The sequence below is a fragment of the Protopterus annectens genome, chromosome 2.part2 (genome assembly GCF_019279795.1).
Source record: "Protopterus annectens isolate FY-2018-M chromosome 2.part2, PAN1.0, whole genome shotgun sequence".
Classification (NCBI taxonomy): domain Eukaryota; kingdom Metazoa; phylum Chordata; order Ceratodontiformes; family Protopteridae; genus Protopterus; species Protopterus annectens.
The window spans coordinates 644,082,430-644,108,319 of record NC_056730.1 but is presented as its reverse complement, the minus strand read 5'-3'; the positions used below and the strand labels follow the sequence as shown (position 1 = coordinate 644,108,319).

The window sequence follows — 25,890 nt, the reverse complement described above, 5'->3', positions numbered from 1 at the left end:
TTAAGAGTCAGTGTTATAACCATATTCTTTACATTATGTTAAACATGTTCAAAGTGGGTGTAGGACTCTTCCAGGGGTATGTTTAGTCTCCTCTCTTGTTTGTGATTGACTGCAGCCAGTGTTTAGAAACCATCCCTTTTGGGGGGGTATGAGGGTTCCATCTTTGTTGTTTGCAAATTATTTTTGTCCTCTTAGCCTCATGTGACTGCGACTGGATGCACTGAACAGTTCTCTGCTAGATATGAAGTGGTTGAGGAAAAAACAATACCTCTAAATCAGATATCTTATAGGTCTCCCAGGAAATAATTGATTGCTCTCTGTAATGATGGGGAAGAGGTATCTCAGGTGTAGGGTCTTCTCCATGAGTGAAGGTAGTGGAGTGGAAGACTGGCCATTGCTTGGGTGCAGGGCAGCAATATTGCAGGTGATATTCCAGAGTGTGGTAGTGAGGCAAGAACTGTGTCGTGACCCAAAGCTCTCTAATGGTCAATCTACATTCCCATCCTCAACCTATAGTCATGAGCTTTGGGCATAGACTGAAAGAATACAATCACAAAAACAAGTAGCAGAAATTAGGTTCCTTAATATCCATGTCAGAGTGAGCACCTTGGAAATCCATGAGGATCTCAGAATGCAAACACTGTTTCTTCATGTTAGGAGGAGTCAGAATAAGTGGCTCAATCACCTTGTGACAGTGCCTCCAGGCATCTCCCAAATGAGGTGTACCCAGCAGAGTCCACTGGGAGAGTTTCCTAGGGTAAACCCAACACATGTTGAAAGGATTGCATCTGTCAATTTGCTAGGCAATCTTTGGGGAGCCTGCAAACTGATTTGGAGACTGTGTTGGAGCTAGAGGTGGCTGGTGTACCCTCCTTGGTTTAGTACCACTACAGTCCTCACCAGGAACACTAGTTTAGAAAATGTACACTCAAATGAATGATCAAACTGAAGGGGAGAATTAAAAGACCAAAGTATTTTGATGGAATGCTATGTCTTTTCTCTAGCATACCTCTTAAACTGCCCTAAACTCCCCCTACTACATCATACCCCATAACATCACTTCCCTTAAACCAGCTCCATCCCTAACATGCACACTCAATGCAACTGCTCTCTAACACTACTACTCTCAATCTTAATTCCCTCTCAGGAAATACTTACAAACCTTATAGCGTCATTACAACAACACACTCCTCTTACTTTCACTCCAGTGAGTTCACGTTAAAACATTAAAACTCTCCTAAAGACAAAATTTAGAGCAACCACTTTCCTGCTAAACTTCATAGTTACTCAGATGGATTCCTTATGTCACAGGTAAATCAAAAACACCTCTGAATCCTTAGCTGAAAGCAAAGGTATTTCACTCTATACTTCAAAATGCCTCCAGCAAGTCCCTTCGATAGCTTAGAACTACTGTTCATTAGTCTGGTTATCGCTTTCCTTCAACATTTCCTTAACTGGCAGATAAGGTGCTAACTCCTGTAAAGCTTTAGGTAGGAGTTAAGGCTAGTCACTATTTTGATAATTTCCCTGACACAGATAAGGCATCAACTTCTCCAAGTATTTGATAATAACTAAGGCTTAACTGTTTAAGTCTATGTTGGATAACAGTGTAGGATCACCATTTTGTGTAGTACTTACCTCCAACACATGCTTTTGCAGCAGATAAGATACTTTCTCATTTAGACCCATAGCTGAAAGTTAGAGTGAGTCACTCTACTTTTCAACTTTTTTCTGTCAACTGTCTTTGGCAGCAGACAAGGCACCAACTTCTCTGAAACATAATATCTACGACTTAGTTTGCTGAAATTAAACAAAAGGTCTCCATCCTTCTCTGTTACCTTCCCCGAACAAGTGTCTTAAGAAACAGATAGTGTGCTTTTTCCTCTGAAGCCTTGAGTAAGAGCTAAGGCTTACAAATAAAAAGGTATGTATCACGTCCCCTGAAGCCTTAGGTGAGTGCTGAGATCTATCTCTCAGTTCTTAGCTTTTCTCTTAATATGTGCCATATGTGAAACTTAAAGTGCACTGTTCTACTCCAGAACATTCATCTACCAAGTATTTTAGGCAGTAGATAAGGCCATTTCCCTATGGGGCTTTAGGTGACAAGTAATACATATCATCCTCTTCTAATAGCCTCTTCCATGGTAAACGTCAGCTACAGTTAAGACTCTCATAATTTCTTCTGTCATTGCTAAGATGACATAAAGTCTCTTTTTAATTCCTACTCTGGCAATCACCCCCTCCTTAAACCATTTATAAATAATCCTACTAGCTGTTAACTGCCATCCTTCACCTTGTGCTAAAATACTTATCACCTTAGCAATTGCTCTACTATAGCTTTCCTAAATATGAACAAGTATCATTTTCTTTTTTTAACATTACATCCAATGGGGGCACTCTCACCAGAAATGTCTCTAAAAATAAAACAAGCAGTATTTTTATTATCAGTATTTGTCAAGATATATTTCATAAACTGGCTAAATTCAGCTGATCACTGCTGTAGAGTAGTCAACATAATGCCCTGTTATGACTACCAGCATGGTACCCTGCTACCACTACCAGCATACTGCCCTGCTACCACTACCAGCATGATATCCTGCTACCACTGCCAGCATAGTGCCCTGCTACCACTACCAGCATAGTGCCCTGCTACCACTACCAGCATACTGCCCTGCTACCACTACCAGCATGGTACCATGCTACCACTGCCAGCATAATGCCCTGCTACCACTACCAGCATACTGCCCTGCTACCGCTACCAGCATGATATCCTGCTACCACTGCCAGCATAGTGCCCGCTACTACTACTACCTGCATATGGCCCTGCTACACTACCAGCATAGTGCCCGCTACTACTAGCTGCATAGTGCCCTGCTACCACTACCAGCATAGTGCCTTGCTATGATTATAAATGTTATGTCCAGCTAGCACTTCCAACATAATACTCTGTCACCATTGCCAGTGCAGTGCCTCCCATAGCCTCCAACATAGTGCCCTGCTACCACTACCAGCATAGCACCAGGCTACAGCTACCAACATAGTGCCTTGCTACTGTTGCCAACTTAGTGCACTGCCACCACTATCAGCAGAGTGCCTGGTTATGACTACCAACTTAGGGCCTAAGTACCACTATCAGCATAGAGCCCTACCACCACTGTCAACATAAGGCCCAGCTACTACTGGTAACTTTCTCAAATTCAACATCCTAAACTACCCTCATGCGTGCTGCTTTTTTAAATCTCAAAAAGTCAGGTGACATCAACCCCCAGCCAAGCCCCAAATTCCTTGTACAGAGATTAACAGCAAACTTCAACTCTAACAAACCTCTCTTCATCACGCAATAAAAACATAACAGTTGTTGTATCTTTCGGCTTTTCCAAGTTACGTGTCGCCACAGCAGAACTCCGGTCTGCTAATGATTGGCAGTAGATTTTTATGTACCGACTTGCCAGGCCTGACGCACAACCTTCAACGAAGGTACGCCCATTCACACATGTCTCCACACAGAACACGCTTTAGCTGAGAATCGAACATAACAGTAACCAATAAATAAATAAATACATTTGTAAGCAATTAAAGGATTAAAATTCACCAGTTTAACACCCACTATGTAAATAACAATGGGCTATACTTGAAGCCCAGCTTCTCAAAATGACCACTACATCCTATGGGTATATGAATCATGGCTCAAAGATAACACCCAGACCATTCTAAATTCCTCTGACTATGGGATTATGTCTGTTTATGATTCTGGGAAAGTCAGGTGAATGTTGAAGTAAAACACCTGGAATTTCAGTTGAAAGAAAAACAGAAGGAGTTAGATGAGAGAAGGGATGAGTTGGGTTGGTTGGAAGTACTTATGAGGAAAGAAAGAAAAAGGATCCAAATATCAGAGAAACTATAGTGATAGAAAAAGGACTACTAGATAAAGGTGATACGTGGTGGGTGCAAGGGAAGCTTTTTGGAGTAGAAGTTGTAGGAGACAAAGCAGAGTCAGATTATATAGTCTGAGAGGGTAAGATGGTGTTGTGAGGCATGATAAGAAATGTATCAAGGAAGCAATGTGGAGTTTTATAATAAAATGTACAAGGCCAGAAAACCATGGAAAGATGAGGGAGAATAGGTGAGAGGCACCTTAATGGACTGTCAGAGAGAAATGTCAGGAAAGTGTGCAGGGTAGATTGCTAAATTAATAAAGATGGCATAGGTAGAAAAGGTGTGCAAGCACCTGAAGGTGAGGAAGGCTTTAGGAGAGGATGGGTTATCTGGAGACTTTTATGAAAGATGGAAAAGGATGGTAAGATGCTATATGAGTAATATAATAATATTATACTTGAAGGGAAACTGCTGGCTTCTTTTACTAGACCCAGAGAAGTGTTACTACCTAAGGGGATCAGGAAAAATGTAAACGAGGAAGGTATAGACCTAGCTCCCTCACTAATAATAACATCAACATTCTAACACTGTTTCTAGCAAAGTGGATAGAGAGGATTATTCATAGATTAAGAGGAGCAGGGCAGACATGGTTTGTTAAAGGAATGATGGCTTAAGAGAGGTGGTGGCACTTGAGGAAGTTTATCACCCAGAAAACAGAAGAAGGTTGGCAGCAGGTAGGGACTGTCTTCTTTGATATTTATAAAGTGTTTGACTTAGTTGTGTGTGACTTTTGATATACATTTTTAGGATTAATGTGGGTTATTTAGATTTTTTGAAGAGATTAGAGTAGGTCCAAGTTATAGGGGGTGGATCAAAGCACTATATCACTCTCTGGTGGTAAGGTTGTTAGTAAATGGGAAAATGACAAGCACAATAAAGGTTGGAAGGGGTACAAGCCAGGGATGCTCATTGCGCCCTAGTTTAGTTGTTTTAGTAATACAGGTGTTAGCACAGAACATAAGAGAATTTGTGGAATGGATTCCATTTAGGTGGGAAATATTAACGCTCTTTGCAGATGATTGCTTGCCGGCAACAGATTGGCTGTATTTACTGATGGAAGAAATGTGGAATATATTTGAAGAATTTAACTGGAATTCAGGGCTTGAGTGAATCTGGAACAAAACTGTGTGAGAAAGAGGGGGAATGGGCAAAATAAAAAAGGAACTGATATGAAGAAAGGAAGGAAGGAGGGGTTAGGTATTTGAGTGTAAGAGTTTGAAGGACTTTATAGACTAGATAGTGCAAGAGAATTACGATGAATTAACCCACATTAATAGGTTGTTGAGTGGATGCTTTAGTAAATCCATTACGCTAGCAGAAAGAATAAATGGTATACGTAGGAAGATGATACCTCCAAGGGTGCTACATATGTTTAGGCACCTACCATCAGGGGAAGATACAAAATGCATTTAGAAGATACGGGGTGTTATGATGACTATGTATTGAACAAAAAGGGGGGTAAGATAGTGAAATAAATATTATATTTGGGGAAAGGATGAGGAGGATGGGATATGCCTGACTTTCAGATGTATTTACAGACAGTGATGCTAACATTTGTAATAGATAGCCAGGAAGACGTATAGATGAGGGATAAGGGGTGGGAGAGTGACACGTTGAAGTAAATACTGGAGTTAAGGAAGGCAGTAGGATGTAGAAGACAAACACAAATATTAGATTAATGAGTGTGTGGAAGAATACTTGTGTTAAAATATAAGGCAAAACTTTGAACTGGAAGATATGTAGAAGAACGGTGTTTAATACGGTAGACTATGTGATGTATACAGTGAAAGGAGAGAAACAGAAATGGAGACTTATAAACTATAAGGAAGGGACAGCAATTTTTCTTCTGAAAGAGGGGGAATGCTTATAATTTATGCAACTGATATTGGCTATTAAGGCATGCTTAGTAAGGTTAGGTTTAATGCAATCAATACAGGAAGTCAGGATGATTCTTAGTGCTCATGAGGGTGGTAATTACCATTAGAAGATAACTGTGGGAAAATTTATGCAAGGTTAGCAGGGAAGAAATACGGACAGATGATGGAAAAATTAAAGAGGAGGTGGGGGTAATGCTGGAAGGTATAGATATATCTCAGTAAAAATGGAGTGCACTGTTGAGAAGGTGTGATAAACAAAAAGCTCTAGCAATAATTTGGGATCAATATATGGGATGGTTGCACAGATGGTTGAGAATACCATCCCAGTTGAAATGATATTGGAATTTGGGGGAAGTTAAAGTTTGGAGAGGATACAGAAAGTCTATATATCTACATACATTTTGGGGAGTGCCAGGCAAATAAGTACACATGGAATTGCTGTACAGACAAATGGGAAAGGGTTTATGGAAAGTTTACTCTAAAATTATGGAAGTTCACACTGTTGGACTTGTGTGGAGAAGAAGATGGAATGAGGACAAAGCGAAAATGCAATTATTTTACCTGGGGGGATGGGAAAGCAGTCTTTTAGCTAAAGAATGAAAGGGCAGATAAGTTAAAGGGATGACATGGAGAAGATCAATAATATGAAAACATATAAGTATGTATTTGCATCTCAGGTGGATATGAAAAGTAGACATAAATAAAGGAAGGCATGGGAAAACTCCTTGATTGGTACACTGGGTGATAAATGTAATAAGTGTTTTGTTAGGCTTAGGGGAAGTGAGCGGGTGTTGCATGTTCTGCTACATGTTGTATTAGAACATATGCACTGTCAGTGACTGGTAGTATCCACCTGAAACATCTCTTATAAAACAAAAGCAATATGTTCACAGATTCTTACTGCTTAATACATCGGCACAGCTAATCATAACCCCAACTGGGCCAGCAGCTTCAACAATAAATACTCATGCCTTGATCTACAACTTGTAAGTCTCACTCAGAAATTATGTCTCCCTGACATTGTTAGTGATCACCCTTCTACACAAGGAACTCTATTATATAAAACCCCTAAAATTCAGCTCATGGAAATTACTATCCAAACCATTTCTGAAACCAAAGAAGATCAGTTACATGTTGAGCTTGACAGTACAGATTGGACTACACTGTATCAGAGACATGAACCAGTAACAGCACTTATTTGTTTCAGTGCCATTTGCCATTTACAACTGATAAAGTTTTCTCCTGCAAGAAAAGAATATGATGTAGAAAATCTGCCCTTGAATAAACAATAGTCCTAAACCAGCTATTGAAAAACAGGGGCAAATCATAGAGAATACGGAAATCCTCTGGCCTTCACACAGATCACGTCGTCATCCTTATTCTTACACAGCAATGCAAACTTAGTATCAAAAAGGACAAAGTTGACTTTAAGAAAATCATATAAAAAATATTGCTTGCACTGACTCTAAAACACAAAGAAAAACAAAACTGACCTATAACACAACCTAGTAAGACAATGTAAAGCACTTTTAAGTCAATAGCTCAAAAACGTCTACATATTCCACTCTGTCACATACAACATACTCAGCTTCAACACTTCTCACCCCCCACACCCACCAGATTCCTCACTAAAGTCACAATTCAAATGCTCCACCCCCACCATTCTGCTTTCAGGCTGTCAAAAGAAAAATCTGTAGAACTTCTTGTTAAAACTAGATAACAAGATCAATACCAATCTCAATGCACTCCACCCTAAATTCACACACCTCTAAACCTACAGCACACTTACTCAGCCTTTCACTAACCACTGGCATAGATAAAACTACATGCACTATAAAGAGTTATGATTGGATCTCAACGGTCATAACCAATTATCAGAAGTTCTCACGAAGGATGACAAGATTCACCTTTGCAGCTTCGCTCTCAAGGTGAATTTCCTGGCATCCATATCTCACACGCATAATGCTATGGTTACAATAAGACACCCAATCATAACCCTCTACATTGTTGTTATTTTGTTGATCTTGTTGTTGTTGTCATTATTATTATTATTATTATTATTATTATTATTACAGCAGATACAGTGGCTCAACAAGTAGAACACTCAACTTTGGTACTTGAAAATCTGAAAAGTGTAGGTTCTATTTCCATACACATACCTGGGTTCATTTTTCAATACTGACACTGCAGTGTAGCATAAGGGGGGTGCACTCCTGAGTGTGCCATCCTTTGGATAAAATGTTAAACTGAGGTCCCATCTGAATGAGATTGCTCAGGCGGATGTAAAAGTTCCCAAGGCACTTATTAAAAACAACAGGAAAGATCTCTGGTATCCTGGCCAAATTTCTCCTAATCAGTATGACTAGCATCTTAGATCTTCCTTGAAAACAGGCTGCCGGCCTAGTGGTACTAACCTGGTCAACAACGTGTAAATATAAATAAATAAAATATGTGCCAGGAGAACAGATAACTCCCTGACAAAAACCTCAGTTCCATAACACAAAGGGTGAAACAGTTTTTACAACATTGTTCCAAACTGGAATAACCCCCCCCCCCCCCCCCCCAGGCATAAGAAGCACAACATTAGTCTTCACAATTCATGGAAAACTCTTAAGGAACAGTAAACCCAGCTATAGCTGCTCTTTCATTATTAAGAGCTGATTTGTGCCCCTATATTGATCAAAATAGTAATATCACATCTACTTAAAAACTGTAATATAAGCATGTTACATGTTTTTTTTTTTTTTTTTGCAAAAATGTGTGTGTGTGTGTGTGTGTGTGTGTGTGTGTGTAGGGAGGGGGTGTTATCTTTTATAGTGGGACATTTTTCATGTGCTTAAATTGTGAGGAAATTCATTGGTGGCATAGTTAGTCAAATTATGTGACAGTCAAACTGCAACAGATCAACCGTAAAACAGTTCATGTGTTTTACCTCGTTAGCAGTTGTCTTGACTTTGGAGTTAGTTTACTTAAGTTCTGGAGCTGTGGGGTAGATGGCCCACATTGGGGCATGTGGGGATGAAACTGCCTATGTAAAAACAGTTTCTTTACTGTTTTTTTTTTTTTTTTTTTTGTGATTGCGAACGTAAACCAGTAGGTTACATTTGCAATCACTTTATTTTACATTTGTTTACCGGGAAAGTCGGACTGGGCAGGAAGCGGAGTACCGGTGGGGAATGCTCCACTACATAGCATCTAATGACACGTATACCACATATAGTAGTAGTGCAAAACTAATTTTAACTTGTATTGAATGTTAAGTTGAGGTTGCTTATTTATTTATTTTTTTACTTTTGAATAATATCATTGGTTTTAAATATATATATATATATATATATATATATATATATATATATATATATAGTTTGTGTATATGTTTATGTGTGTACATACATGTGTGTGTTGTGTGTTAATAGTCCATGTCAACTTACTGAAAAGCAATACACTGAAAGTCATAATACTGAATGTACAATGTATTTTTGTCTCACCTCATAAAATTTGAGTTTTCCAGCAACTCGTTGATCGCGATCACCAAATTATGGCAAGGTAGTTAAGTTTCAGACTACATATCCTTCAGAAAATGTATGCTAATGCCAAAAGTGTTCCTAGCAACTTTCTAAGTTTATAAGGGCAATATTTAAAATATGCACCTATTTCTGGCCTCCCAACACACACCATTTTTGGTTTTCTCCATAATTCTTAGGGAAAGAGGTTGACAGCTGTGGCTAAGTCAGTAATATGTGCTGTAAACCAATATAGCTCTGGTTTTCTGTAAAGTCCCTAGTAAAATCGATAACCTTCAAAGCAGTTTTTAATCTCCGTGATTGGCGCTGCTAAGCAACAAATTGTAGAAGCCGTGAAGCAATACATGAAACATTTTCTGTAACACAAATCAAAGCCTCTGCTGTTGGGTAGTTCCTACTTATGTGGTCCATTTTAACATCACTGCCTTTAAAGCGATGTCCTTTCTTTCACTTAAGTTCGGACAACTCTTTGTCGGATCAGGGACGGGTATTTATTTTACTACGCATTTACGTACAGTCAACTGTTTACCATTACCTGCCTTTATGCACGGGTTAATGGCTGCAAAAACGGAAGAAGTGAAAACAAACTTCGATTAATGGAAAAAAAATGACTTCGCGCCACTCCAATCCAGAGCGGCACATTACTGGTACCCTTTGGGCCATGCTGAGTTCCCGAAAACGTTTACATCTCGCCGGTTAAAACAAAATGTATGTTTTAGTGACCCAGCATGAGCCAAACATTTTCGTGAATAAAGTATTAGCAGAATTGTGCACCGAGTTCCGGATATGTCCTGCTGTCGTGTGGAACATGTCAATCAACTATAGCCCCGCCCCCTTGAAAGAAGCAATGACGCTTTGTAAGGAATGCTGTGGTAAATCATTGCCTACATCTGTTTATGAGGAGTATACCTTCCAGCCGCCCCTAATTTTGACTCAAATGTAAGCGCTGTCCCTCTTAACCCTGATAAAACTGACAACTTTTGGAGAAAAGATGGTGCAGTACACTTAATAAATAATGACAATAATTACAGTGATAGACTTCTTTTACTTCAGGAAATGTTTATCAGTTCACATTGTGTTACTCTGACTATGGCTTAAGTTAATAGTACTAATATTTCAGAACTGTCCCTGTTAATTTCTGGATTTTTTTCCCTGATTCTTTTGATATTTATCTCTGATTTAATTAGAGCTATGGTAGCCGCCCAAAGGTCCGGTCCTTAATTGGTTTTATAATAAAACCACCAGGAAAAAAAGGGTTTACTATAGCAAAAACAGTGAAAAAGCCACTGCTAAATTAATTTTAAAATTTTGATATACACTTTTGCCAGTATAACAGAACTGTGGTGACTGGAGATACATACACATTTTTGCACAAAAAAGTATAGCAGGTTTCATAACCAACTGAAATGCAAAGATTTGTGTAACGTCTGTTCACAAATGTAAACATTTCAAAGTGGCAGTAAATGTATGTACTGCAGTGATGTATTTATATTTTACATATGTTGGTCATACAATACTGTAACTATACAAATAAATGTATCTTTTGAGTATAAAACTGGAACCAAAAGTGTAAAATATACTTTATATCTGTTCAATGTAAAAGCAAGAATTATCACTGCAGCTATCATACCAACAAGTCAATCGTATGAAGCAGATCGCGATTTATTGTTTTAAAGGCAGACACATAACCAGAAATTCAGTTGCATCAATAATAAAAATGTTAATCCAAAATAATATTTATGCAGTTACATTTCTGAAAATGTGTCTCTAATGACAACAAATCGTGTAAGAGCAGTGCTATTTAAGAAACCGAGTAAAAGTAGGGCTTAGGTTTAAAACTATTTTCAAAATGCAAGATTTTGGCTGGAAAAACGAACCAGAGGCATAAGTAGGAAAACATTTACTTCTCATTATCTATCTAAGTGTGGTTAAATATGTCTTAAATAGGAACCATTATTATTGCAATTCATTAGCATACATTCTATAACAGTAATAAAAATAACACGTGTTTCACTGCTTCATTTTACAGTACGTTTCATTAAATGTATATTACCTAATAAGGCCATGCTTTCCAGTGAACTACAAAGTTCAAAATGAAGTACACCCTACACTATTACCCCTAACTAAAGCATGGGGCCTCCTTGCAAATGCTAAATATTATTTATGTACGTGCAAAAGCATCAGTTTCTGTAATATGTGCTCATATTTGGCTCTTATTTTTCAAACGCCCTCGGATTTCACTGTGGCTCTAAAACTGCATATTCAAAACAAGACTGTGCAATGCATAAAAAGGTGCCTAGTCCGGCTTAAATGTAAATATTATTTTACAAAAATAGATAAAACCTGTCATTTCAAGAGTGTTCAGTATCTCATGATAATTGGAGCCTAATGGCAAACTGGCTTCAGACAAATTATTTTAATTAAGCTGCTTGTGTTAAAAAGAGCGAAAACTGCTCTGGGGACCAATTTAACCAGGATGACTTGTACACAGAATTAAAACAACAACAATGAAACAAGTTTAATTTCTGAATACATATTTTCATACCTCTCAATTGTCCTGATTTTTGCTGAATGTCCAGATTTTTGCCTTACATTTTTGAGCAGTTATTTATAAAAGTTGTGGTTTTCTGGCATATCAAGGAGTACTGAAGTCACTAAACAATAAGATTCAGACTTCACATCCTCCAGAAAAGGCGTGCGAGCACAAATCTTGTTATTGTAGCAACTTTTCGAGCTTTATAAGAGCAATATTTAAAACCTGTCCCTATTTTGGGGGGCTTTTGCCCCCGTCCCATTATTTTAGTCTTTGTCCAGATTTTATGCCCTAAGAAGTTGAGAGGTGTCCATATTTTCCATTTTGGGCCACATTTATAATGGTTACTAAGGCATTTATCAGCGAACGTAGATAGGATTTGGCTTTCAAATATTTTTCAGTATTGAAAGTGCACTTTTCTGCAGACACACGTGCGGGCACCATGCCGCTTAATTTCCCCTGATTTTGCCTCAAATTTTGCCCTGCCCCTCGTAAAAAAAGTTTGAGTTTCTACTAAATTGCAAAATCACCGAGTATTACTGCCATTCAATAATGTCATTCATTAGAATTTCAAAATGCGTATACTGATGCAAAAAGCTGCTGTTGTAAGCGAGTAATAGTTACAATTTGTCTCTAATTTGGAAACTTTTTTGTGCCCCCTTTTTGCTTTGTCTTGATATCACACACACACACACACACACACACACACACACACACACAGTTATGCTTAATTCCGTTGAAGTTCTTGTCATGCAATATATCTTGCACTATTAACCAATAGTTTTGCTGTATCGTGTGTTTTTTATTAACTGTGATATTTCCAAAGTTCATGCCTACGTATTTTTTTTTGATGCAGTATAAATTTGTTACAAAATAGGATGTACGATAATAACGCTGGAGACAATCACCATAAAACAATAACGTAACCAAACAGCTGTACGCGGCTCTGTACATTTTTTCTCAACAAATATCAGAAATATTATTTTACAAAAGAGAGTGCGTAGCATTTATGGAAAATATTGAAAGTAAGAGGAGACTGCTTCAGTTTGGATTGTCAGATGATTTCCAATAAGTATTCTTATTAGCCAATACAATAGCAGAAAAGTTATCTGTCTATTGTATCAAGAGCAGCTATTCTGAACAGAAACAATTTTGTCTGCACGTTAATTAGATTGTCAATGCATACATGAAAATTTACTTTAAGTTTTTGATTCAAGGCCGACTTTTAACAAATCGACAGACTATTTTGTTTTCTCAAATTAAATGCAATATATACTTTTTTAACCGTGTTTCTGTTACACATCATAAGCCCGCACATGTAACCAACATGAGCATAAATTATTTGAAATTAGTGGGTCTCGGAGCTGTTATGTTCGTTTTTACCATTGTAATGTGTTTACTTATTGCTGTATCCTTTCTGTTAAAAATATGTTGATAAAAATCTCATAAGTGGAACATCTTTGGCATGTAAATACGAGAAGAATCTAGCAAGGTTGCTCCTTAGTATAAAAGGCAAAGAGTTTAACCAAGATTTTACAGTAATTTTCATCTGTTTTATGATTCTCGCACTTGGCATGCAATCCCTCAGATTCTATACTAAAAACAAAAATAAATATATAAATCATGAATAACGGAAACTGCTCCTTTTTTGTATTTTAAGCAGCACATTTTATTTTTAACAGTATTCCAAAAATAAGATAGGAAAATAATTGACCGCGTACATTAAAATGGTAAGTGTTGAAAACACCTTACTCCTGTACAGCAAATTTTCTCTAAGGAACTGCATTAGTTGTATCATCAGTTCTGTAATCCCATAATCTCATGCCTACATCCCTACTCCGGTACTCCCCCAATAACTTTTTTTTTTACTTTATTTATTTTCTAACTTAATTTATGCAGTTAGTTGATATGCCTTTGGAATACAAGTCGCAAGCATCTATGATAAAAAAACATCAAAGCTTGTCCCCAACGATTTTAATTACCAGCAAGTCCTGAACATCTAAAATCTAAATACCTGGTATAACTAGCAATTCCTAATTTCAAAACTGGACTTGAGCCATCTACTGATGCCAATCAGCTTTACAAAATGCAAGATCGCGGATCTAATTTATATTGCGTCCACTCCTCTCCTGGTACTATAGAGTCCCCACCCAGCAAGAGTCCAAAAGTACTAAACTTGTCTTCCGCAAAACTCACAGAATTAAAACAGCAAATTAAACTATACATTAGCGCAAAAGTGTCTTTTCTGTTGCCCCCCCCCCCCCCAAATGGTGTTGAGGAACATTGCAACCCCTACGTGGGGAGAAGGAACATGCCCCACCTAAAGCTCTTAACGTCCGATAGGTATCCTACTGCGTTCTTCTAAGCTCATCTTCCCTGTGGAATATGGTATTTTTATAAGCAATCAACGAATGGTTAATTCCTCAGAATTATGTATAGTTGAAATGCATGCCCAGGACCGAATTATGAAGAGCATTAAATCTAACAATAGGAGTACTTAGTAATATATATGTGCCTAGAACACATTGTATGATAGATGGAAGGAATGAATGGGTGGGTAGCGTGCCTCGTTGGCTCCTCTATTTTCATTCGTAAAAAGTCCATAAGTAAGCTGCTACTGTTCCGCATTTTACTCATTTGTTTCACACTATGTAAAGTAGTTTTCCACATTTTACAGACAAAAGGTTGAAAGCTGTTCTGGCTGGCCTTCCGGAACCGGATTATGAGTTGGCTATACCAAAGCAAAAGCAGAAATGCGGGAAAGGCTAAGTGACAGGGACATCTCCTTGAAAATGAAGTTTATCGAGATAAATAAGGTTAACCAGGAATGAAAACACAGTATTTACAATAAATCAACATGAATCTCAGCTCGGTTTTGTTTCACGTCAAGGTTAAAAATAAAGAGCGTAGCTCGTTAGCAAAGAAACACACATCACATGCACACACACGAGAAGAGACTATATAAATGTGGCTAATTTAACAACTTAAATAAGACGATTGTCTTAAAATTAGTAGACTAGTTCTTTAGTCTCAAAATAAAATAAAATCGTGGGCAAATTACATTAGTTGATAAATTTTGAATAGCATCTATGATTCGATCATTAACGGGACATATTCAAAAAAAATAATCTACTATATGTTATGGTTGACAGTTGCCACCTTTCTTGCTGATGTAACTCAGTCTTCACACGTTAGTCCTCTTTCAGTGCAGACTTGCTGACCTTTTGCTGACCTGCAGTTCTCAAGAGCTATCCGATGAATTCAAACGTCAGATTTCAAAGCAAATCCAGAAGGTGCATCTGGGACCTGAAGGGCTGATACCAGCCTGGCCCTGCCCATGCGCCAGCCATAGCCTTGGACCCGGCCCGCCTTCCTATTTACAGTTTATGCAACTTCCTAGGTCCAGCCCTGCCTTCCAAACAAGCTTTAGTGGGGAGGGGCGTCCATGGCGTAAGAGACGCTGCCCAAAAGCCGAAAACGAATGTGTTCTTTTGTGTCCGTGTGTGCCTTCATTCTCTTCCACAATGTTATGTTTGTGAAAGACACACAGCAATGGTGTAGCCAGGCGTACTCTTTGCATTACACAGAGTACATTTTTTGAACATCACTTAGAAAATGTTAGCTTTTTCATGAAATAATTATGTCTGTGACCGTCTAAATTAATGCTTCTAACAGCAAGTACATAACTTTCTTACAGACAGGATTGCTAATTCAAAAGACAACAAATTTTGTGGGCACAGTGAGAACAGATGAAAATGATGCATGCATTTATTTATTAGGTGTTTGGTGGGCAGCATATTGTGAAAAGTCAACATTTCATAATGCCAGGTGGATTAGAAGGCAGCAGCAAGAGAGTGTGAATACAAAATGGAATTCTCTGGCTACACTCCTGACATACAGACTTTAAAACTGGCTGAACATGTTATACAAAAACATCATTTTAAAAAGCAGCATGACATTATGGGATTTAGTCAACCCATACTAAGTAAATTATAGCAAAAAATAAAACAAAAACTGCCAGTGTTTTAGGGTTACCACCTGCGTCCCTCTTTGCGCAAGACAGTCACTATTTGGGCAGTTGTGTCCAGCAAAAAAATGCTGAAAATGCCAAAAAGTTCTGTGATTTTAGGACAAAAATAAAATTTCCTAAGTTTTCTTTACTTGTTGCATAAAATAGTTATTTTGCATATGAAACACCTAAATGTTATCTGAAATAGCATAAAGAAATCAAATGCTATAAGAATAAGTTTTTATTTTGACAAAAAAATGCTCAGCCCTTTGCACTAACTGTGCTATGGTTTATCGTATAAAATCTCGCTTTTCCATAAAAAAAATGTCTCGTTTTGGTGATTTAAAAAGGTGGCAACCCTACAGTGTTTTCTTTTTGCACATAAATATTCTGAAAGGACATACCAGAGAGTCTTATGGGTTCTGTAAACATTATATTCTGCTCAACCCACAGGAGTAATCCAAAGTTTTATTAACAAATTAGGAGACCTCACAAGTATCAACTATGACTAATTCTATGCATGTGTGTATCCATTTATGTACTTATTTATTTCATTTCATACAATATACGAGCGTACACGTTGGCTCCCAAATACAAAGCAACAGCACGTACTGCACATTTGCAGATTTTGTGTAGAGAAAATGTTCCACGTCTGTAAAATTTGAAACGGTTATGCTATTAAATCAGTATGCGACGCATAAGCCTGTCTTGGTTAGACTTACAATAAGAAAACAATGCAAATAACAGAATTATTTTTTTTTTCCAAATAATGGCGGCGTGGGAAGAGGATTTTAAATAGCAGGGGATGCGGAATGCAACCCTCTCACCAGAGTATAAGACATTGACCCCGATTTTGCCTAATATTTTTGTTCCGCCCCTAAAACTTTTGATTTTTCTGATAAATTATTGAGGATTCCAGTCAGTAGATAATGCCAGAAATTAAAGTTTAATACTTCTTATTCTTCAGAAAACTGATACGGACATAAAACATACGCTTTTATCTTTCCAGATCAATTACTGTGATATTTAAAAACTGACCCTACTCTTGGACCTTTGTCCCTCAGTATTTTTGGCATTGTCCCAGATTCATGAAAAAAAGGTTGAGTCGTGACTGGAAAAAACATCACAATCTACATCATGCAAATCATTGCATGCAGATTAATTTCACAGGGCAGTATTTTGCCCAGCAGATAAATGAAAATTAAAGGGTGCAAAAGGAAGCAATAAGGATCATTTTCGGGAATCATCCTCGACAGTTATACTTATTGCTGCCTCTCGCACCCTTTCATTTTTTATGTTATATTCCTAACTATCCAACCAGAAATGTATAATATGGTATTTTTATTGTATGTGCTACATCTTTAATTCTGTAGTTAGCAATTACCTCAGTACCACCTAGAATTAGTGCGTATTACGCTGGGAAAGTGACAGCACCTGAGTTTGGTGTACAAATCAGAATTTTCTAGTTAACTCCCCTGGCTCCCGCATAGAATACATTTCAGACCAATGTCCGTCCACAATCTTTGAATGTTTACTATTGAGAGACAATTCACAAGTTATTATCAAATTTAGATATGTTTTAAAACGAGTAATGTTCCCACACACACACACCACCACCACACACATTATTTTTTACTGTTTATCAAAGAAATGAAATATATCTTAAGTCCACACACTGCAGTCAGAAACAGAGTTCAAAATGAAGTCAAGTTTAATAAATTCAACACATTCATACACATTTCAACCTATTTAGATGTAGATCAGCATAATAGTGCACCCACAAACACTTGCACATTTCTAACAATTTCGTCATAAAATATTACACTGTTCGATAATAAACCATATGCCAGGTGTTTGCACCTGAAATCATTGCACCAGTAGCGTGATTCAGTGTGTGGTAGAGGCGAAGATACAGCGACACAAGAAACGCTTCTGGCTAGTGTTGTTATTTCTTTATTTTTTAATAATTTATTTTACTCAACACAGTAAGCCTGAACATTATTTGGTATAATGTTAATCGTTATTATTTTTCCAAATAGTATGACTGCATGATATGTTTAGCAATCTTCAGCTAGGAAATGTGCCATTTTTTTCTTATTTTACTAAAAACCGCTTGCTCTTTATTCTGCAAATAGCTATTTAATATATAAAGATAATTATATAGAAACAATGGAGTTAAAAAGTACGTACGTATTTTGAAATTAAATGACTTTGCAATGTACTGTATTGCCTTTCAGTTTTTAGGTAAGAGTGAGACAGTCCTAACGTTGTTCCCTCTGCAAGCAGAGAAGTCACATGAATAAGCAATTCGGATATATAATTCGTCTAAAGCATTTTTTTTATCTCACGTTACATAAACACGTGAATAGAGGAGAAACAATCACTTGTGCTTGCTTTCTCGCCTGCCAAGCTCTTTTAAAAAGGCTGGCTTGGTTATTGGAACACCGTAGTATGATGCCATTAAAAACAGAAAAGTCTTGAATAAATGAATAAGACGTACTTTATGCGAGTTTCACATCCCAAATATAGTAATCATCCAGTTTCTGTTTACATTCATTAAAATGAGATATTTTCTTACAGTACAACCTGCGCTACTAGTTGACACAGTTAAATAAATTCGTAAGATGCAGAGGACAGTATAACATGCATTTCAAAATACAGATAAACGTGTAAGCTCTTAAGTCATAACTATGACGCACCAAGTGCATTTCAAATAAATACGGTGTGTGAATTTGTAACTGTACGGGTCAGGCAGATGAAAAGTGCCAGGGAGATATTCAAACTGGCTTACGGATAATGACGATATATTTATGCGACCCACGTGATTGTCTGCGCCCCCCCCCCCCCCCCCCCCCGTGTTTTTATACCAAGAAATTATTGAAAATATGTATTATATTAAGGGTAACGGTTCCGAAATGTAGCAAACAGAGTTGTGTAAACTAGTTAACCAAAAGTAATAAAATAATACAAAGGAAATTCATCCATTAACGTGGTTTTAATTTGTGGGGACAAGTGAAAGCCAAGACCTAGTTTTCCCGTTTATGTAAAAAATGTCCTTATTTAAGAACATGATTATTCGAGTTTCATAAGTTTATTTAATGTTTTTCTGCTTCAGCAATGGTGTCTAGTTTGGTTTTAAAGTGTTAATATATACATTTAGTACTATAATAAGTCGTTCAAGAATGCCTCTGTAAAAAATAGTTTGCCAGAAGTGCACAGCTGTGCAATTGTAAATATGCAATCTGTAATAGCTGTTACTAATTTGTAAACCCCAGAGTACTAGTGTGTGCTTATTTTACTATTTTAACGCGAATGTATATTTTATTTGTGGAAAGAAGGAGCTCAGCTGAAAGAACAAGTGGAAAGGGTCGCCTGTCCCAGGAACAGTGCAGTCATTCTTAGATTTGTAATATCCCTACCTCGAACCAAGATACGTCGACAATAATCAGCCTCAACCGCCGCTGTCTTTTTGGGCTCTTCGTCCTTAGAGGAAGTAGGCATCGTGCCCGAAGTGCCAGGGCTGTCTTTAAAGCCTTGAACGCCTTGTATGCTGTCTTGTCCAGTTGCTGTGCTTCTGTCTGTTGACCCGCGGTCTAGGCAAGGCGGGCCGGCTGAACCAACTAAATGCGGTCTCTCGTCATTAAGCCCATCGTCCATCCTAGTAGTCTGATCAAACATTGATGGAGACCTCTCAAGATCTTTCCTCAATAGTAGCAGTCAGGGACTTCCGAAAGTGACTTTCAAATATATCTAGGGTTTCACGATGGTGGTCAGGTCCGGTGAATGTAGAAGCCATTGCTCCCCCTTTTCATCTACTTTCAGCCTTCCATCAGACAAGCAGTCTCAAAAAATGTATATATATAAATATATCTGCGAAATTTTGGGGAGTAGCCACAGAATAGTTCCTTTTCCAGTAGATAAGTGATCGATCACCATATGAGATGAAGCAAATACTCATCTGCTAAAGCGCGCTAGACATAGCTTCAACTTCGGAAGCTGGAGTTCCTTTAAAAAGTTCTTCAGCCCAACAAGCTGATATATTTTTATGCCACATTGAGCATCAGCTGAGGCTGTTTTTTTGGCTGAGAGTTTGAGTGCTGTCAGCTCCATCGGTGACCATGTCTGCGTGCGTTCAAGGGTATTAAGTATTTGCCAGACGTATCGAATCGCAACTGGAAGGGTGATGGTTGTGGTGATGAAGCATTCAGCAGGTCCACAGCTCTGTACCTTCTGTGTGCGCTATAGCAACGCGCTCCTAGCCCCCGCACTACTGTCACTAATTACTCAGTTAGAAGAAGCAGGGGGCATTTTTAAATTGCCTGCCACTGTGCCACGTAATTTCCTGCTCCTCTCACCAGCCATTGATTGGTAAACAAAGAATCTATTTAGTTCCAGGCGCATGAGTCCTTTGGCAAGGAATACATATAAAGACAGGGAACACTTGGCGTTGTCAAGGTACTTTCCCCCTTTTTGTGATTAAAACTGGATAGGGTATGGCAAATTATTTAATTGGGTTATTAAAAGGCAGGAAACCTGCGTGGGGCATATGAGTAATCTTATTTATTACCATTAGTATAGCAAAAAGATTCATTGTGTGGTATAATTTTAGCACCATGGACACCATTATTCTGAGTAAGATTTACAGAAAAAAAATCAAGATATATTTCGAGTTCATTTATTGGATTAAGAATCCCGAAATCGTCATAATATAGCAGACTTTGTTAAGCTAAGGTATGTAGTATGCGTGTTTTGTTTTGGGATTGCATGCTCTTATACTGCCTCAAGAAACATAATTTTAGAAATTATTTGGGCATTTATTGATAGAAAATGATCCTGCTAACAAAACAGCATTTTAGCTCATCTAGTACAACTTTGTGACTATGGATCGATAACACCGTGGTGACACTTATATAAAGAAAGCACAGTAAAACTAATTCAAGATGTATCTCACACTCAGACTAGTCGACAATTTATAAAACACTGATTATATAATGAGCTGGTGTATTTATAAATATTCAAAATAGAATGATAGCTAAAGAGAGCTACGTATACAGTTCTGAAAGAATCAATAACATTAAAATATCTTGTTCTGCCTTATAAAGGGGAGACTCCTCTCAAACACAAATACATATAGAAAGCTGGATAGATTGGATACATAGGCAGAAAGATAAATAGATAGATGGATAGACAGACAGGCAAGTCGATATATAAGACAGGGAGACAGGAAGGAAGAGGAAATGAGTGAATAGTTACATATTACTGAAAATTATGTGGAGCGAGAGTCTGAAATTCTCAAATTTTAATTCTGGAACGATTCATTATATTATCTATTTTCCTTACTTGCATGTTGTTACACTGCTGTTTTAACGAGTTAATCTTAATCACGTCACTTTTCTGATTTATTCTGAACCAAATGCAATGATGCAATTAGTATTCTCAATATGAACACATTTCATCTATAATATAACAATATTAGTGATGGCATATTTTATAATTTTTGTTATCTTCTGGTGGAAGATACATTTTACATAGCACATCTGTATTTCTGGGTGCACGTACTCCCACGCAAATAAGAGAAACAGTGCACAATAAAATGAAAACAATCAATAAGCGTTCAGATTTATGTGAAGGCCTAAGTCTAATGTATCAGTGTATATTAAGCTACTCTGTATATCAATGCATTCAGTCACGAGAGTTCTGACATATACTGTTGTAAGTAAACAGTGATGTGTGTGTGTGTGTGTGTGTGTGTGTGTGTGTGTGTGTGTGTGTGTGTGTGTAACTTTTAGAAATACTGCTTTGAAAGACTTTAACGATTACTAGATTTTTCTATTGTTATGTTTTATACTACGTACTGTGCTGTTAAAACAATGTTATAATTTGAAAATATTTATCCAAACTACTTCTCAATGTTTAACATCCATAGTGTTCTTTTCATAAAATAAATAGACACTTGTTAGAGTTAATCGTGTGTGTGTGTGTGTGTGTGTGTGTGTGTGTGTGTGTGTGTGTGTGTGTGTCTATCTGTCCTATGCCAGTGTGCTGGAGAATGTCTGGGGGGACTAGAAAGCTATCACTAGAAAGGACACCTTGCAGCTATGTGAGTAACCATGTATGCTCCATTCTACTTATTTGAGCACATTTTCAGCATATTGTTTTATACAGTCTGCAGTATTCGTATTAGCTCAGACAATGACTCAGCCTACGGTTAATCATATTTTGTTTTAGAAAAGGTTCTGTGCTGTTCACATATTCGTAATGTTGGTAGTGAAACAATCCAAGTTTTAAAGGGGACAGCATCCAGATAAGATGTGTATTTGGTGCAATTTATGACTGGAGGATGGCAAGTGATGATAAGGCTTATTTTTAATGTGGGGAAGGGCACATAGAAACTGTATACAAAAATATACAAAAATAAGATTCTTGTCTACACCACTGCAACGAAATCTGTATCTTGCGGAAATGTTATCAAGGCATGAGGAAATTATTAAAATTCTCTGCCTGGACTCTAATGTAAAATGTTTAATGCTGTACCTGCTAGAGGGTAGGCTCTAAATTTGTGACAGAAGACATTGACACACACATACACACACACACACACACACACACACACACACACACACACACACACGCGAAATATTCAGTAAGATGACTTATATTATAAAGATTTAAACTCCAAACATCTCCATCACTTAGTAAGTCACCCGCCTTCAAGTTGAACATTTCCCTTCCTACTACCTGTTTTCCCATTCCCTTCCCCTAGTTCTACCCATCAGCTCCTCCCCAGCTCCCCTCTCTCTTACATTCTCAAAGGCTAAAGTATATTACTCAATATAATAAGAATAAGAATAACTATTATTATTATTATTATTATTATTATCATCATCATCATCATCACATATATTATATTATATTATATTATATTATATTATATTATATTATATTATATTATATACATTCTATAAATATAATCGCGTCTCTCGATCTGTAAACGAGTGGAAAGGTGATAAGGCAATACAGGCGTATCATTTAATTGGGCTTTGATGTTGAATGCGTGTTTATCTTAATCTGATTTAAGTTTGTTTCATTCTGTTTTGTACACTTCATTGGCATGTTCACACTTGTATTGTAAGCATTTAACAGCAAGGCATAGTGAAATGGCAGGATTAATAATAATAACAATAATAATAATAATAATAATAATAATAATAATAGTAATTAGAGGAAAGGGAGTATCGTGATATATTAGTGGAATGAAAAACGAATTAAAATATATACAACATCGTAAACGGCTAGTTACTAGAAATATGCGATATTTTACCCTGTACTTGGTCTGACGGGTGTTTTATTTTATGATAAATGCAATGGCATATTAAAACTTAACGATGAATGCTACAGGCAAGACTTGTAAATGTTATGTTTATATTAAAGTGATTGGAGTTAACTTAAGTTTGAGTTCGGATATATATATATATATATATATATATATATAGATTAAGTGAAATGTGTTTACAGAAACTTAATAAAAAGACACATTAAAATGATTGCACTGACGTATACTATGTTTTGAGCCACTATATTGTTTTGTATAAAGTATAATGTAAATTGAGGCTGCACAACTGTTCCACATAATATCACGATTTTGTAGATGAGAACACAAGGAATCTGAAGATATCAGTTAAAAGTAAATACAGAATGAATATTTTTTTAGAGTGTAACATTTGAAAGACAAAAGATTTTTAATAAGAATAATCTTAACATAAATTTCTTTTCAAGAATTAATCAGCTTATCTAAACCTTTTCTAAGATTGTCCAAGGAGCAGTCCATTTATTTCGCCATTACATGTATTTCATCCCGAGTTTTAATTCTTTCTCATATTTCTTGGGCTCGGGTTATTGTAGTTTTTCTCACTATTTTCAGTTATGGGAAAAAATCATTATTTATTTCAGACAAAAAAGAAATGCATGTTACTGTTTTGTTTATATTTGAAAGTGTATAGATTGTGGTGAATACTTCTTATCACTTTAAGTTATTTATTTTGATAAAAAAGCGTGAAGACAATCCCTTTGCCTTCTTTGAGAGTGTGGGTTGTCTTGGAAAATCGTGTATTTTTGCAGCAAATCTCCAACTTGCAGCCTTAAGTATACATAAATACAGAAATCCGTGTTATTCATATAGAATTACATATGTTAAACAATTGGACTGAAAAAAAATCAGTTTAAACCTGTTTGCTTTATAAATAAATGATCCCCGATCCATTCTGGCTAGGCTGAGTGCACAACAGGTAGCTTTTTGTACCAGACAGTGTCCAGTAGGAGGAGGAGGAAAATGAAAGGAAATGTTTTGATATTTTACTAGAAAATGTAAGTTCTTACAGCTACCTATTAGACAAAAACGTGACACTCCTACTTCTAAATCTCTTGGCAGGGCACAAGAACTCTAGACAAATCAAAAATAATTGGGGGAGGCTCAAAAATCGTAACATTTTTTAAATATTGCTCTTATAAACTTAGTTACTGGAATAAAATATGCATTTTTCGGAAGGATAGGAAGTCTGAAATTCAAACATCTTAGTTACTAGAATAAAATATGCATTTTCTGAATTACATGAAGTCTGAAACTCAAACATCTAACATTATATAATGACTGCAATCCTCAATGATTTGCCAGTAAACCATAAATTTAATGAGTAACAGACCGAAGATATGTGGTAAAAATGTAGGCATTCTGCAAAATCCTGGACAGTTGAGAGGCATGGCGACGTTCAATGAAACACTTCAGTATGATTTCTGACAACAAATAGAACGCAAAGTAATTTGCACCTGCTGTGTAGGTTGTCTTGCAAAACTGTGATCTACAATGTCATATATGAGATATGAGGTTTTAAAAGGTGAACAGTAAGGAAGCATTCCTTAAGCTTAGCTCTTCCCTTTTGAATTAGTCTTTAGTTCAACAGTTGATACTATGTAGCGTAGCTTTCAAAATGTTCTTCTTCACGCCAGTGATGTTTTGCCTTTAGATAAGCGTATACATTTCGTAAGAATGTAGATAACTGGAAATTAAGTTGGCAGTGTTTTGTTTTAAATAAGTTTGTCTGCAGCTGTTGTGCTGCAATGATATTTTTGAAATCAGTTACTTTGCCAGTAGAGTAATTGTGTGTTGTACTTCACTACTGAATTTCTAATAATTTTTTGTTATGGTTGCCATATTTCGGATGTCCAAAGTGGGGTATTTCTTAATAAAATGCAAGATTATGCTGGACAAACCACATCATTAGCCAACACAATTAACAGTTAAGTTTGAATAAAAAAAGAGTCTATTTTAACGATAATTACTTTTTTTTCACATTATGTTAAGATACTTAAGATGTATTAATATTTAGAATTTTCAGCAGTGCTTGGATGAATGTCAAAATTATTTTCTTCTAAAATATCAAATTACCTCTCAACCTCTCAGAGCTCAACCTCTTAGAGCAAGAAATCTGGGCAAAGTTATAATGTAACTTCAATCTTCAGTGATTTACCAGAAAAACACAAATTTTATGAGCAACAGACCAAAAATATGAGGCAAAAATATGGACATTCTGCAAAAATATATACAGCTGAGAGGCACTGTGTGCACCATTTCGAAGAATGTCAGGATATTTTTTCCCTAAGCTTAATCAGAACATTTACAAATTTCTTATTTTCCGGGTCACACAACGTTGGGCCTGCGGTTTTTAGGGCAAGTTATTCTGTAATGTTTTCTGTATTCTCTGATCATTATTGCGTTCTGCAGACTTGGCTACACACAAATATATTACTATCCTTGTGCCTAATGTGCTTTGCATAAATACATAATCATATTTAACAAGCACTTATACTTTAGCAGTGTCCATTACACAGGATTGCTGCGTTTTCAGATGCCTGAAGCGAGGCATTTTTTTATAGAAACTCGGCCTTTTGCAGAACAGACCATACTCCGACCAGTACAAAGCACTGGACTTCACTTTTTTACAGAATTAAGAATGT

At 36.8% G+C, this 25,890-nt stretch overlaps 1 protein-coding gene and 1 long non-coding RNA gene across 2 annotated transcripts in view; one reads left to right on the top strand and one right to left on the bottom strand.

The window, feature by feature from the left end:
* VAX2 (ventral anterior homeobox 2) overlaps nucleotides 1-20,169 on the bottom strand; it is a 487,480-nt gene extending 467,311 nt beyond the window's left edge. Inside the window, exon 1 of the mRNA XM_044064064.1 lies at nucleotides 19,299-20,169. Coding sequence (XP_043919999.1) covers nucleotides 19,299-19,557 — 259 coding nt within the window. The 5' untranslated portion in view covers nucleotides 19,558-20,169. The remainder of the gene's footprint in view (nucleotides 1-19,298) is intronic.
* A 177-nt stretch (nucleotides 20,170-20,346) lies between these two features.
* The window catches only part of LOC122795750, a 43,727-nt gene continuing 38,183 nt past the window's right edge, over nucleotides 20,347-25,890 (top strand). Inside the window, exon 1 of the long non-coding RNA XR_006363854.1 lies at nucleotides 20,347-20,610. This is a non-coding gene — a long non-coding RNA (uncharacterized LOC122795750). The remainder of the gene's footprint in view (nucleotides 20,611-25,890) is intronic.